An 11,446-nucleotide genomic window follows, 5' to 3' on the forward strand; every position below is an offset into this window, starting at 1 on the left:
CTGCTGCTACTGCTGCTACCACGACTACCACCACCACCTCTGCTAGCCCAAGGTATTTTTTCCTCAATTTTCAGCGTCGCGATCGATCTTCCACCTCGCGCCGCCGACAAAAACGACACCGGTCCCGCGATTCGCAATTGGACGACAAGATGGACAACAGGGGAAGCGCTTCGCGCGCCAGGGATATCGGCATTACTCAGAGAACCACGCCCCTCGCCTCAGCATGGACCGGTGAACTCCGCGTGAGGTGAGTGTGCACCTTGGTCTGACTGATCGACTGAAGGGGCTGCATGTCGCTGACAGGGAAACTCAGGTTCACTGACTTCCAAGTCAACGAGATAACCCAGGATGGGAAAGTCGTTCACCTGCGCACTATAGGAATGGGTAACGATGAGAAGCCGGTGAGCAGCGGCACTCATACACTATGCGCCGGAACCATTACTGACAGGCCTGAGTAGGCCAACTCCGAAGAAACCACCAAAGAGGAGGCTACCCAGGGTGATAAGCCTCAGGATGAGGAGCAGCCTTCAAATGCCGCCGCCAAGGAGGCTCCAGCCAAAGAGGCTCCCAGCGAGACCCTAGACATCTCACCCGAGGACATGGCGTCCCTCACAAACCTCGCTGGCGAACAATTCGCCCAAGACGTCGTCGACATGTTCAAGACGTCAAGTGACCCCGAGTCGCTCAAGAAGAAGGCCACGGCGGCACCCACAGACGACAGGTCAAAGCGTGGCCAGATCCACCACGAGGTCCGTCGCATCTTCAACTCCAAGATCGACACCAGCACCGACGACTCTGGTGCCATCGTCGCCACTCTAGTCCCGCCGAGGCCCAAGCAGCGCGGCCGCGGTGGGCGCAACAACCGCCGCGAGGAGAAGCCCGCCGGCGAATACCTCTACTTTACCCTTTTCAAGGACAACCGCGACACACTCGATGCCGTCAACCAGGTCGCCCGCATGCTGCGTGTGAAGCCGCAGATGATTGGCTACTCCGGCACCAAGGACCGCCGCGCATCCACTGTCCAGCGTTGCTCCGTCCGCCACATACGGTCTAGAAACATGGCCGGCATCAATGGGAAGCTGCGCGGCGTCGTCACCGGAGACTACGAGTATGCGCAGGAGCCTATACGGCTGGGCCAGCTCCAGGGCAATGAGTTCGTCATCACCATCAAGAACTGCAAGTTGGCTGGTGAGGCAAACTCCAAGCCCCTGGAGGAGCAGGTGAACATTCTGAGAGAGAACACGCAATCTGCCATGAGCCACCTGGCCGAGCACGGCTGGATCAACTACTTTGGCCACCAGAGATTCGGAACCCACGAGATAGGAACCCACGAGGTCGGCAAGCTTATCCTGGGCGAGAAGTACGAGGAGGCCGTCAACGCCATCCTCCACTATGATCCCGAGATTGCGGAGCGGGGCGAGAAGGGCGATCTGCCCAAGGAGACGTCGTACAGGGACGAGATCGCGCGTCACCAAGCCTGCATGCTCCTCCGGACGGACAAGGACCCCAATCGCGCCGCGCAGGTCATCCCCCGGAGATTCGGCGCCGAGGTGTGCATCCTGCGCCACCTGACCCGTGCCGGTACCCAGTCCAGGAAGGATTATGTCGGCGCCCTCATCCACATCACCCGCGGCCTGCGGTCCATGTACCTCCACGCCTACCAGTCCTACGTCTGGAACCACGCCGCCAGCCGCCGCTGGGAGCTGTACGGCGAGAAGGTCATCAAGGGAGACCTCGTCATCGCCGAAGCCGAGACCGCCGAGCCGGACGTGGACGAGGACGGCGACGAGATCATCAACCCCAACGACGCCGAGGACGCCGAGACCAAGGTCCACGCCCGCCCCCTCACCGAGGAGGAGGCCGCCAGCGGCTGCTACACCATCCGCGACATTGTCCTACCCACCCCGGGCTACGAGGTCACGTACCCGGACAACGACATTGGCGCCTTCTACGCCGAGTTCATGTCGCGCCCGGAGAACGGCTCCCTCGACCCCTACAAGATGCGCCGAATTCGCCGCGAGTTCAGCCTGCCCGGCCGGTACCGCCGCGTCATGAACCACTTCCTCGGCACGCCGAGCGTCGAGGTCAAGACGTACGCCGACGACACAGAGCAGATGCACCCGACCGACCTGGATCTCATCCGCGCCTCCAAGAGCGGCAGGGGCAAGCGTGGCCGGGAGAGCGGCGATGACGGGCCGGCGAGCAAGAAGGTCAAGAGCGAGGGTGAGCTGGCCGATGGTGCGGTGGAGGAGAAGAAGAAGAACAATGAGACAGAGGGAGCCACCCAGCCCGAGGGGCAGGAGGAGAAGAAGAACGGCCAGGAGGCGGCGAAGACGGACGATTCGCAGAAGAAGATTGCCGTCGTTGTCAGGTTCCAACTCGGCAGCAGTGCATACGCGACCATCACCCTGAGGGAGCTGATGGGAGACCCCCCGGAGACTAATACGAGCGAGCAATAGAATAGGGGAAGCTGAGGGAGGAGAGGCTGTACGTCGCAAAAGCTGTCATCTGCAGTGTGTTTGGATGTCCACGTGTAAATCGATTCCTAGATCGTGATATACCTATTCACCATATAAAAAGTAAACAGCGTTGAACATTTTAAACAGCCATGTCCAGTAACACGCCATGATCCGTGAGAAGATGCCACAGTATGTATGTTCCCCAGTACTCCTGAACCATGAAACCGAAATTCTGCTCGTCATTCTTCGAAGCCAGCGTAATATCCGTTCATCAACATGCTTAGGTATTTCCAAAAGATGGGCAGTCGCTCACGAGCCGCCGGCAGCCTTCTCCTCATCCCACCCCCAGACGAAGGACAGGTACTTGACCATGTTGACCCTCTTGGAGCGCATCTCCACCATCCACGGGTGTTCCATCATCCTCCACGGTGTGGCTCTGCGGTCAAACTGCTTTTGAAGGCTGGGATAGGTTAGTCGCCGGTGAACTGGTGCTAGATTTTAAGAAGGAAAGAAAGAAACGTACCAGCTCTCGATAAAGTACTTGAAGTTGTCGCTCCAGTAGATATCCATCTCCGGCTCATCCTTGAGCTGTGGCACCGGCTGCTGCACAATGTAGGTCAGGAGGTCGATGAGACCTGCCTTGGGCTGCATCTCGGTGCCATCAGCGGGGAAGGGAAACCGATGCTGTGCCACCTCGAGAAGCGTCACACCTGTCGACCACACATCGGAGGTGATTGTGTATTTTTGGCCGGTGATCCGTTCAGGAGCCATATAATAGCTGGTTCCAATAAATGTGTTGGCCTCGCCCTTGGTTCCAAAGTCTCCAGAGACGCCAAAGTCGCAGAGCTTAACGGCGCCATTGCGGCAGAGGAGAATGTTGGACGGCTTGATGTCTCGGTGGATAATTCGACGGCTGTTGAGATATGTCAGGCCACCGAGGACACCTTCGGCGATCTTGCCGAGCACCTTCTCTCCAGTCCGGCCACCCAAACGCTTGACTTCCTTGTAGATACTGTCGAGGGATCCGCCCTCACAGAACTCCATGGCGATGGAGATGGTTGCCGTGGACGGGTCAACGAAGGCCCCGTAGTAGCGGCAGATGTGCTCAGAAGCACACTGCTTGTTGAAGCCAAGCTCTCGGATAATTTGCCTCTTGACGTCGGGATCTGGGTTAGTTGTGATGACCTTGATCATGTTAACAGAGGTTCCAGTTGTACACGGGTCAGAAAGATGGCTACCTTGAGAGCAAAGACCGTATTCTTCCCCCTGAGCTTGGCCTTGGTGACTGCACCTCCAGCGCCCTCACCGAGGCTGCCCAGCTGCTCGATCCTCTTCTCCATACTGGCAATCCTCCAGCCTTCATCATCCAGGTCATCGACGTCTCCAGTTCTCGCCTTTTCGAGGCTCAGTTTGTCGAACGCCTCCAGGCCCTGAAGACTCCCGTCCCGCTCCATGGCCACACCGCCCTCACTCCTCTCCGAATACATGGAACCAACAGCGGATATCGGGTCAGGGGTGCCATGTGTTCTGGGAACCCCGATGCCATACTGAGAAGCAAACGAGAGGGCCGAATACTGGGACCCAGCTGAGGTTGGGTTACTGGCACGGCCGTCCAGCGGCCCGAAGCTTCCCGACCTCGAGTGAGCGGCGCTGCTCTCGCTCCCGGCACCAGCCGATTGACCTGGTTGAGCACCGCCAAGCGGCCTGGGAGGTTGTTCTTGTGGGATCACTTGGCTGCCCATGGGGGTGGCCAGGTGCAGAGCTGGTAGCGGCGGCCTAGAGGCCCTGACCGGCTCCTGGGTGACATTGTTGACGGGGTTGCCCACTGGCTTGACGTTGGGAGAAGGAGGGATAGCTAAACTGGGAAGTCTCGGTGTGCGGGCCCCGCCGGGACGGCCGCCTCCGATGGCAGGACGAAGAGACGGGGGAGCGGAGGGCAATTGAGGGACAGGAGCTGCGCCTGATGACTGTTGTTCGACATAAGTCAGCAGGTGAACCACTCTGGAGACTGGCAAGGCACGTACCGGCTGAATGCTCTGGGGCTGAGAGGCCGATGGGTCGGCCATGTTGAAAAGTCAACGGCCTTCTGCGGATTCGAGCAACAGAAGATGCCGCCTGGGCAGTAATCCTCCTGTGGTGGTACAGGCTGGCCGCTGCTGAGAGTCTAGAGCTCTCGAGCAACGGACAGTATAGAAAAGACTTTACAACGTGCTCGGTTGCAGGTCAATGGGTTGGATGGAAGGAGATCCCATCCGGATTATGTAGCGTAGGTAATGCAGAAATCGGACAGATGCCTTGGAGTCGTGAAAGGCAGGACGTCCGATGGGTAGATCCAAGCGGGTATTCTTTTTGGTCAAGGGAATCGAGCGAATGGGGAAGAATAGTCGTTCAAGATAACTGCTTTGTCTCGTTCAAGATGTGTTTGTCGATGAAACGGAATGTCGCGGGCAGAGCATGTACGGTGCGAGATGGATATGACGTTGGGCACAAAAAGGTGGTCGCTTGCTGTAGGACTGGAGACTTGACAAGCTAGAAGACAGTGCAGATGCTGCAGATGTACAAATGTACAGATGTACAGACAAGCCAGTGAGCGAGCGTCGAGAGTCGGAAATGATGGAGGAGAACTCCTAAGGCGAGGTACGGGTTAGTAAGTTGAGGTCAGGCGCGGCACCAGCAAGAGAGAGCGATGGCGAGGAAGCGAGATGGGAAGGGGTTCCCTGCGGGTGTGCAGAGCCCAGTGCGAGGAGGCAAAATGGGAGTGATGGGATTCTGGGCAGGTGACCGCAGGAGACAGGCACGCACCTTGGCTTGCTTGGGGCAGTCGACTGGTGAAGCCGGAGGGGACCAAGTGGCGGGAGGGGAGGGACAGAGGCCGAGGATGGTTGGATGAGTTGGTGACGACGCGAGATGCAGGTGGGTGGTGTGGGGAGGCGGTGGAGCTGGAACAGTGAGGGGAGCTCGCTGCCGTGCACGCTGCACGGGCTGCTACAGCCACTGTCCGTAACTGTCAGCCAGTGAGCCCGCTGTACAGTGTGCCAGTGCTAGTAGCCTGCTGCAGTGCAGCAGTGGTGAGGCGCCTTGGACGTTGGCGGCTTTTTAGCGGCTAGCCACCTGAGAGCTCCACCGTGAAACACCCATGGATCATGGATCCATCAGGTAGGTCATCCATGCCCATCCATGCCCATCAATGAATGGATCTATGGAATATGAAATTATTATGGACGGATGCCGCCCCGGGCATGCCGCCCGCCGGGCTGTGACCGCCGACCGGGACGATGCCGGCGGGCGCTAATACAATATTTGCAATACTGCTCGTAATGGTAATAAGAGGCTCATCGATAGCCAGGAACCAAAGAGCCCTCATCTTGGCCGTTTATCAAACAGCGCTCGAATGAGGAAACGGGATTGGAAATTGATGGCCGAAGCCACTTGTTGCAGGCTGGGCGGCCCAACCCATATGGACCTGGTGACGGCAGTCGCAGCACCGCAGCTCCCTGTTCTGGCCCATGAGTGGCTCTTGCCTGCCCTACCGAGGCAGATTTGGCAGATGTTGGCAGGTGTTGGCAGTTGTTGGCAGTTGTTGGCTGATGTTGGCTGTCAGCTCCAACGCCCAACCTGAACCCCTTCAACCCCTCATCCCTCCCACGCCATCTTCCTCTTGTCCTGCCTTTGCCGCAGTCCCGTCGCCGCCCATGCCATGCCGGAACCAAAACTCCTCCATCCATTCATCAAATCGGTTCAGCCAATCGACAATCGACAATCGACTGCAGTCCCAACAATCCACCGCATCGGCGTGGTATCCGTACCGAGTCTACCGACATGCAACCCGCAAGGGCACCAGGGCTGGAATGGTGGCCGTCCAGGGATCATGCCACCATGGTCCATCCCCGTCCACATCCGCCGGATCACCCCAGTTGCCAGTGCTGGCAATACCTAATACATATTGCCCGTACTATGTAGTACGGTTGTTACTTTGTACTCGTACTCGACACCAGACACCACCCATGACCCCGCTACTTCGCTCTTGACCTTGTTGGGGCGGCTCGTCCCGACGCTCTGTCCTGGCCATTGAAGCTCCTGATCACCACCGCCATGTTCCCGACGAAACGGCTCATGCGTTAATAGATACCGCCTACTCCCCTCGTCACGTCTATCTCGGTATCATAATCGATACTGACTTGAAAGGATTTCTCCCCGAATTCTATGGGGAATGACCAGGCAGCGTTGGCATTCAGGACCATTATCCGTCGGCTTATCACTCGCTCCCCTCACGCCCCCGAACCTCGCTATGCTCCATTGGGACCCCTGCAAGGTTCCTGTCGTCTATCCACCAATCCAAGCCCTGAGCTACTTCCTTGTCCTGCCGGTCCAAGCGCGCGTTTACACAGCGTCGTACCGTCCTTGCATTGGCGCGTCGACAGTGAGAGCCTTCTGCCACAGGCACGGTACGAAGTATTACGGAATACAGATGCACCATTGAGTCCAAGTTGACAGGCTGTTCACTGCAAATTCGTGGCTAGTCTTGGACAAGTGGCCTCGAGTGCCTACCTATCTATAGCTCCCCCAAGGCTTTCGTTGCTGACAGCAAGATGGAGGAAGTATTCGTACCTCTTGCCGTGTGCCCAACCAACTGGACTGATGTTGCAACAGGTGTGGAATTGTTCAGAGTTGGGATTATTAACGCCAGCTATCCGTAGTAGTACAAACTAAAGCAAAGACAAGCTCGCTCGCTGTCTCTCCGCCGTTTACTCTTCCCGCACACATTCTATGGCAGCAACAGTGGACCCCTCCGCGCGGTGCGCCTCCACGACCCGAAGTCCGGCTCGAGCAGCTACTGCTCTGAAATCTTCGAGAGTCCGCTCTTTGCCCCCGATGGTCGCCATGATGATATCGGTGGCTGAACCAAATGCGGATGGGGGGTTGTTCAGGAGCTCCTCCACAATCAGAAGCCTGCTGTCTAGCGCCATAGCCTCCCGGATCTTACTCAACATGTCGGCAGCAACCTCGTCGTCATAGTCGTGCAGGCAGCGCCGAATATAGTACACGAGAGCGCCCTTGATGGGCTGCTCGCTGTGGAAATCCATAGACACAAACTGTGCCTCGGCGAGGCTACCCTTGGCCTCCTTCCGGGCTGCGTCCACCACCACTGGCAAATCCTCGACGGCACAGCGGCATGTCGGAATCCCTGGCGTGGTCTCGCAGATGAACTCGAGCGCATGTCCCTTGCCTCCACCGACGTCGACGATGAGCGTCCTCTCGTTGCTGTCTTTGGCCCTGGCCGCAACCCAGCTGAAATCATACGAACCGGTAACTGGCATTCTTTGGGCCATGGCTACCATGCTGGTCATGAAGTTGGCCATCCTCTCTTTGTTTCGGTTCAGATGCTCCCACACGGTGAGATCCGGGTCACCCAGCGAATAGGCGAAAACAGTCCCATATCTCCCCGTTGGCTCTTGCAAGCCATACTTGTCAAAGTAGCTGGGCATGGAGATGAGTGCAGTGATGTGATCATCGAAACTGTGGCAGAGGTTGGCATCGACGAGCTGGCAACAGTGCGTGGGGCTGGTCAACTCACCTCATCTGGGCCAGGGCCCTGAGCGGGCTGGCTGATGCACACGCCTGCGATGTTGCGGTGTGGGCAACCTTGTCTTGCTCGACCTGCTCTAGCACTCCTGTGGCAACAAGGGCCCAAGCGAAGCGCCCTGGTGCATCTCCGTCAGCACGAGCCTCGTACATGATTTGCAGAGGCAACCGTTCCCGAACAGCTACTTACTGATGAGAGATGTGTGGGCCCCGACCTTGGCCGCGAGCTCCTCGTACGAGATACTCCCCTGCTCAGGGATCTTCTCAAAGACATTCCACTTGATGAAAAGCCGTACCGCAGTCAACTGGACCACACCAATGAAGCTGTCTACTAGCTGGTCCCCGGGCTGCTGCGTAGCGCGCAGGATGCCATGGGCGGTGTCCGACAGGCGGGAGCGGTCATCGCGAGTCACCTCGCCTGGGCTATCCCTGATGCTCTGGGCTGTCTCTGTGAGGGCCTTGGCCCATGATTCCAGCTTGTCGGCTAGTAAAGCGTTCTGGTCCATGGCGAAACTGCTGTATAACTGATAATGGAATCAAGAAGTGTACGGAGTATTGGATGAATGATGGGAGAAAGGTCTTCACAGGCCTCCCCAGCTCATGCTTTTGTACTTGTCAGCATCGGCCGCTGGTACAGCGCCGATCAGGCCTATCTCCGACCCCGAGTTGCACGTCTGTTTGAATCTTCGGCGGCGGTTACTGATATGAGCAGGAGTATTATTACCAACAGAGAAATTCCAGCAACCCTTCTTTCACCCAGCAGCGACTAAACCTCACAAGACTCTGGAATATAATTATCTGCCTCCATAATCTCATGGACTATATCTGTATCCTCTACACCTTCTACCTCATGTTTTGACGTCGTCCGTAGGCGGTATTGTCCCCAACCTCCGATCCCCGAGTCTCCACTCGGAGCTCCGCATTCTGCAAAGACCGACTCCGATCCCGACCCCGGCCACATCACCAGGGCATCACCGTGCCGCGATTTCCGCCGTGACTCAGTGCTTATACGCTTATATCGTGTGATGGCTTGTAGTCACATATTCGTAATCCTGACCCGATTGTTTCTCCACACATATTACTCACAATCTGATCCGATGACTTTGTCGACACGCAACCGTCGCATCAATTTCACCTGCCTTCGTGTAAAGGCTGTACGGACATTATTATGTGAGTCTATAGCGGACAGTTCCCCTGCATGGGGACCCATCGGATTTGGACATGTCAACAACTCCATGTTAATCTCGGTTCCAGCACACGTGTTGACACTGGGTGCCAAAGCAGTTGCGTTGTTGAGCAGGGTTGGGTTATTAAGCCCCGGCAAAGATCTCAGGGCGTGCGGCAATGATCCGGCGCGATACCCACATCCCCGCCAAGCAACAGTCGACGAGAAGCCTACGGTTGGCGGCAACGAGAACGCGACACCTTTGCAGATACAAACATGCCTCATTAGCAATGCCCCGCACAGGGCCAGCCACGTCCTGTGGGAGCAGCACTTAGGTAGGTTGGTACAAGGTATAACTGCTCTAGGCAGGTATTATAAGGTTCTTGGGCATCTAAGGAACCGCTGCCAACTCTGCCTGGGGAGACAAGAATGGTGAGCCACCAGGCGAGATACCTCAACAAACCAGTGATCCCTTCCATTAGCGTCTTGAACACAGGACCATTCATCAACACACTCCGCGCAAAGCTCATCGTAATCAAATCATTCAATGGCCAACACCGGAGCGGGCAAGAGTGACGACCACTCTGTGAACTATGATGGCGTCGTTGAGGAAGCTGTCTCAGTCAACGTCAACTCCAACACCGACATAGTCATCTCATCTGGCCGCCGCGTGAAAGCGGACAGAGGGGAGAGAAAAAAAGACGAGGGAACAGAGAGAGATAGAGGAAAGGGAGAAAGAGGGGGCCGAGAAGGCAAAGGACCAAAAAATAATAGCGGAAAGGCGAGACTGGTTTATTGGGACTCGATACCAAACTCCAACTTCGAACCGGCCGAGTCCGCGAGACCCTTCGGCTCGTCCTGGCAGAACTTGCGTCGGAGGTCCTCCTCATATTTCCCCAATTGGGCTATCTTCTCTTGAACTGCACCTTTGGAGTTTTTGCACCAAAACTGGAGAGCACACCCTCAACCTTTGAAAACAGGCTTTCTCCGAACTGGGGGCAGAGGTGATCTGCCACGAGGTAGTACATGGCGTTGACAGACTCGACACAATACCAGAACCACACTCCCTTAGTATCCCACATTTCTTCCATGGAATCCATGGAAACAGAAGGCGATAGGCTGCGACTGGTTCCCATCTTGCGTTCCTCGGCTTTGACACCATCAACGAATTCGCGTCGGACGGCGTCGAATTCCTCCAGACGATCATCCTTGATCTCGTCAAGTTTACAGCCAGTTAGCCAGTACGGCACGGCTAGCATCTCTGATGGCAGGGCGCACACCCATTCCAAGTCGATCAAGCAAGTGACGTTCCACATCTCGTCCACAAATATGTTGCTGGCGTGCATGTCAGTAAGCTGGAGCAGATATGGGCCATTCCGATTTGCCCTCTTAATATGCAAGTGGGATATTGCCCAAAGCAATGTAGGCTGTAGGTAGTCGGTGGGTAGTCGGGGTTCGAGTGTAGCCAGTGAGCATGCGATGGTGTAGGAGACTGTCGAGATGGCGCCGAAACATGTGGACGAGACGAATATACCAAGGACAATGTGCCTCATGGGTAAACTAGCAAGATCAAAGGCGAATTTTGTCAGCATGCATATCATAGCAACGAGGGCATGTCAGACTTGGTCACACAGCGATGATCGGAGAAGCCAAAGCCGTAGAGATGTGGGATACGAACGTCGGAGCAGTTCCACTTCATCCACACATAAGCTCCCACCTCGCAGCCCAGCTTCTCGTCAACAGTGCCCGGGTACTGTTCCTCGGCAAGCTTATGGGGCATGGTCGTGAGGGAGCACGACACAGACGCCGTCGCCATGGCCGAGCCCAAGGTGGTGTTTGACCAGAGAACAGATGGCGTCCTTTTCTCGCCAGAGGTCTCGGTAGAGTTGCTTGAGCGCTGGAACATGTGCCAGCTTGTTGACTAGGTTCCCGTCCTTGTTGGCGGCGGAGCTATAGGTGATGGGCTCGCGGTCACCGAGTTCAAGAAGAGGGCCCATGGCACCTGCTTCTCCGATGCCTAGGTATCTGTAGAGGGGTAAAGCGGTATGCAATCATTCTCTCAGACACGTTTGCTCGAGGTTACATTTGGGATCCTAGTACGGATACTTCGTACGAAGTACGGATACCTTGTTTCGGATAGGTATGCTCAGGGGCCTCCTAGGTACTCGTACAGTTAGATGCGAGCGGTCAGTCGCGGTAGAATTGGCATCACCATTGTAATGACCGCGTAGGAATACCG

At 56.5% G+C, this 11,446-nt stretch overlaps 4 protein-coding genes across 4 annotated transcripts; 1 reads left to right on the plus strand and 3 right to left on the minus strand.

The window, feature by feature from the left end:
• Positions 1-149: 149 nt before the first annotated feature.
• On the plus strand, positions 150-2,459 carry PUS7 (pseudouridine synthase PUS7; the record flags this gene model as incomplete). The annotated part of the gene is made up of 3 exons (XM_083190216.1): positions 150-247; positions 314-401; positions 459-2,459. The coding sequence occupies 3 exons, from the start codon at positions 150-152 to the stop codon at positions 2,457-2,459; spliced, it is 2,187 nt and encodes a 728-aa protein (XP_083054075.1).
• Positions 2,460-2,768: 309 nt separating this feature from the next.
• Positions 2,769-4,525, minus strand: MKK1 (kinase-like domain-containing protein; the record flags this gene model as incomplete). Its single annotated transcript, XM_083190217.1, has 4 exons — positions 2,769-2,919; positions 2,983-3,644; positions 3,698-4,426; positions 4,484-4,525. The coding sequence occupies 4 exons, from the start codon at positions 4,523-4,525 to the stop codon at positions 2,769-2,771; spliced, it is 1,584 nt and encodes a 527-aa protein (XP_083054076.1).
• A 2,679-nt stretch (positions 4,526-7,204) lies between these two features.
• Positions 7,205-8,548, minus strand: ACO1O0_000721 (uncharacterized protein; the record flags this gene model as incomplete). Its single annotated transcript, XM_083190218.1, has 3 exons — positions 7,205-7,976; positions 8,035-8,161; positions 8,233-8,548. The coding sequence occupies 3 exons, from the start codon at positions 8,546-8,548 to the stop codon at positions 7,205-7,207; spliced, it is 1,215 nt and encodes a 404-aa protein (XP_083054077.1).
• A 1,451-nt stretch (positions 8,549-9,999) lies between these two features.
• ACO1O0_000722 (uncharacterized protein) lies at positions 10,000-10,987 on the minus strand (the record flags this gene model as incomplete). The annotated part of the gene is made up of 3 exons (XM_083190219.1): positions 10,000-10,127; positions 10,169-10,562; positions 10,838-10,987. 3 exons carry the CDS (start codon positions 10,985-10,987, stop codon positions 10,000-10,002), a joined length of 672 nt encoding a protein of 223 aa, XP_083054078.1.
• Between the last annotated feature and the right edge of the window lie 459 nt (positions 10,988-11,446).

Source organism: Amphichorda felina, assembly GCF_050947745.1.
Source record: "Amphichorda felina strain 45539 chromosome Unknown scaffold_1, whole genome shotgun sequence".
In the NCBI taxonomy this organism is placed as follows: Eukaryota; Fungi; Ascomycota; class Sordariomycetes; order Hypocreales; family Bionectriaceae; genus Amphichorda; species Amphichorda felina.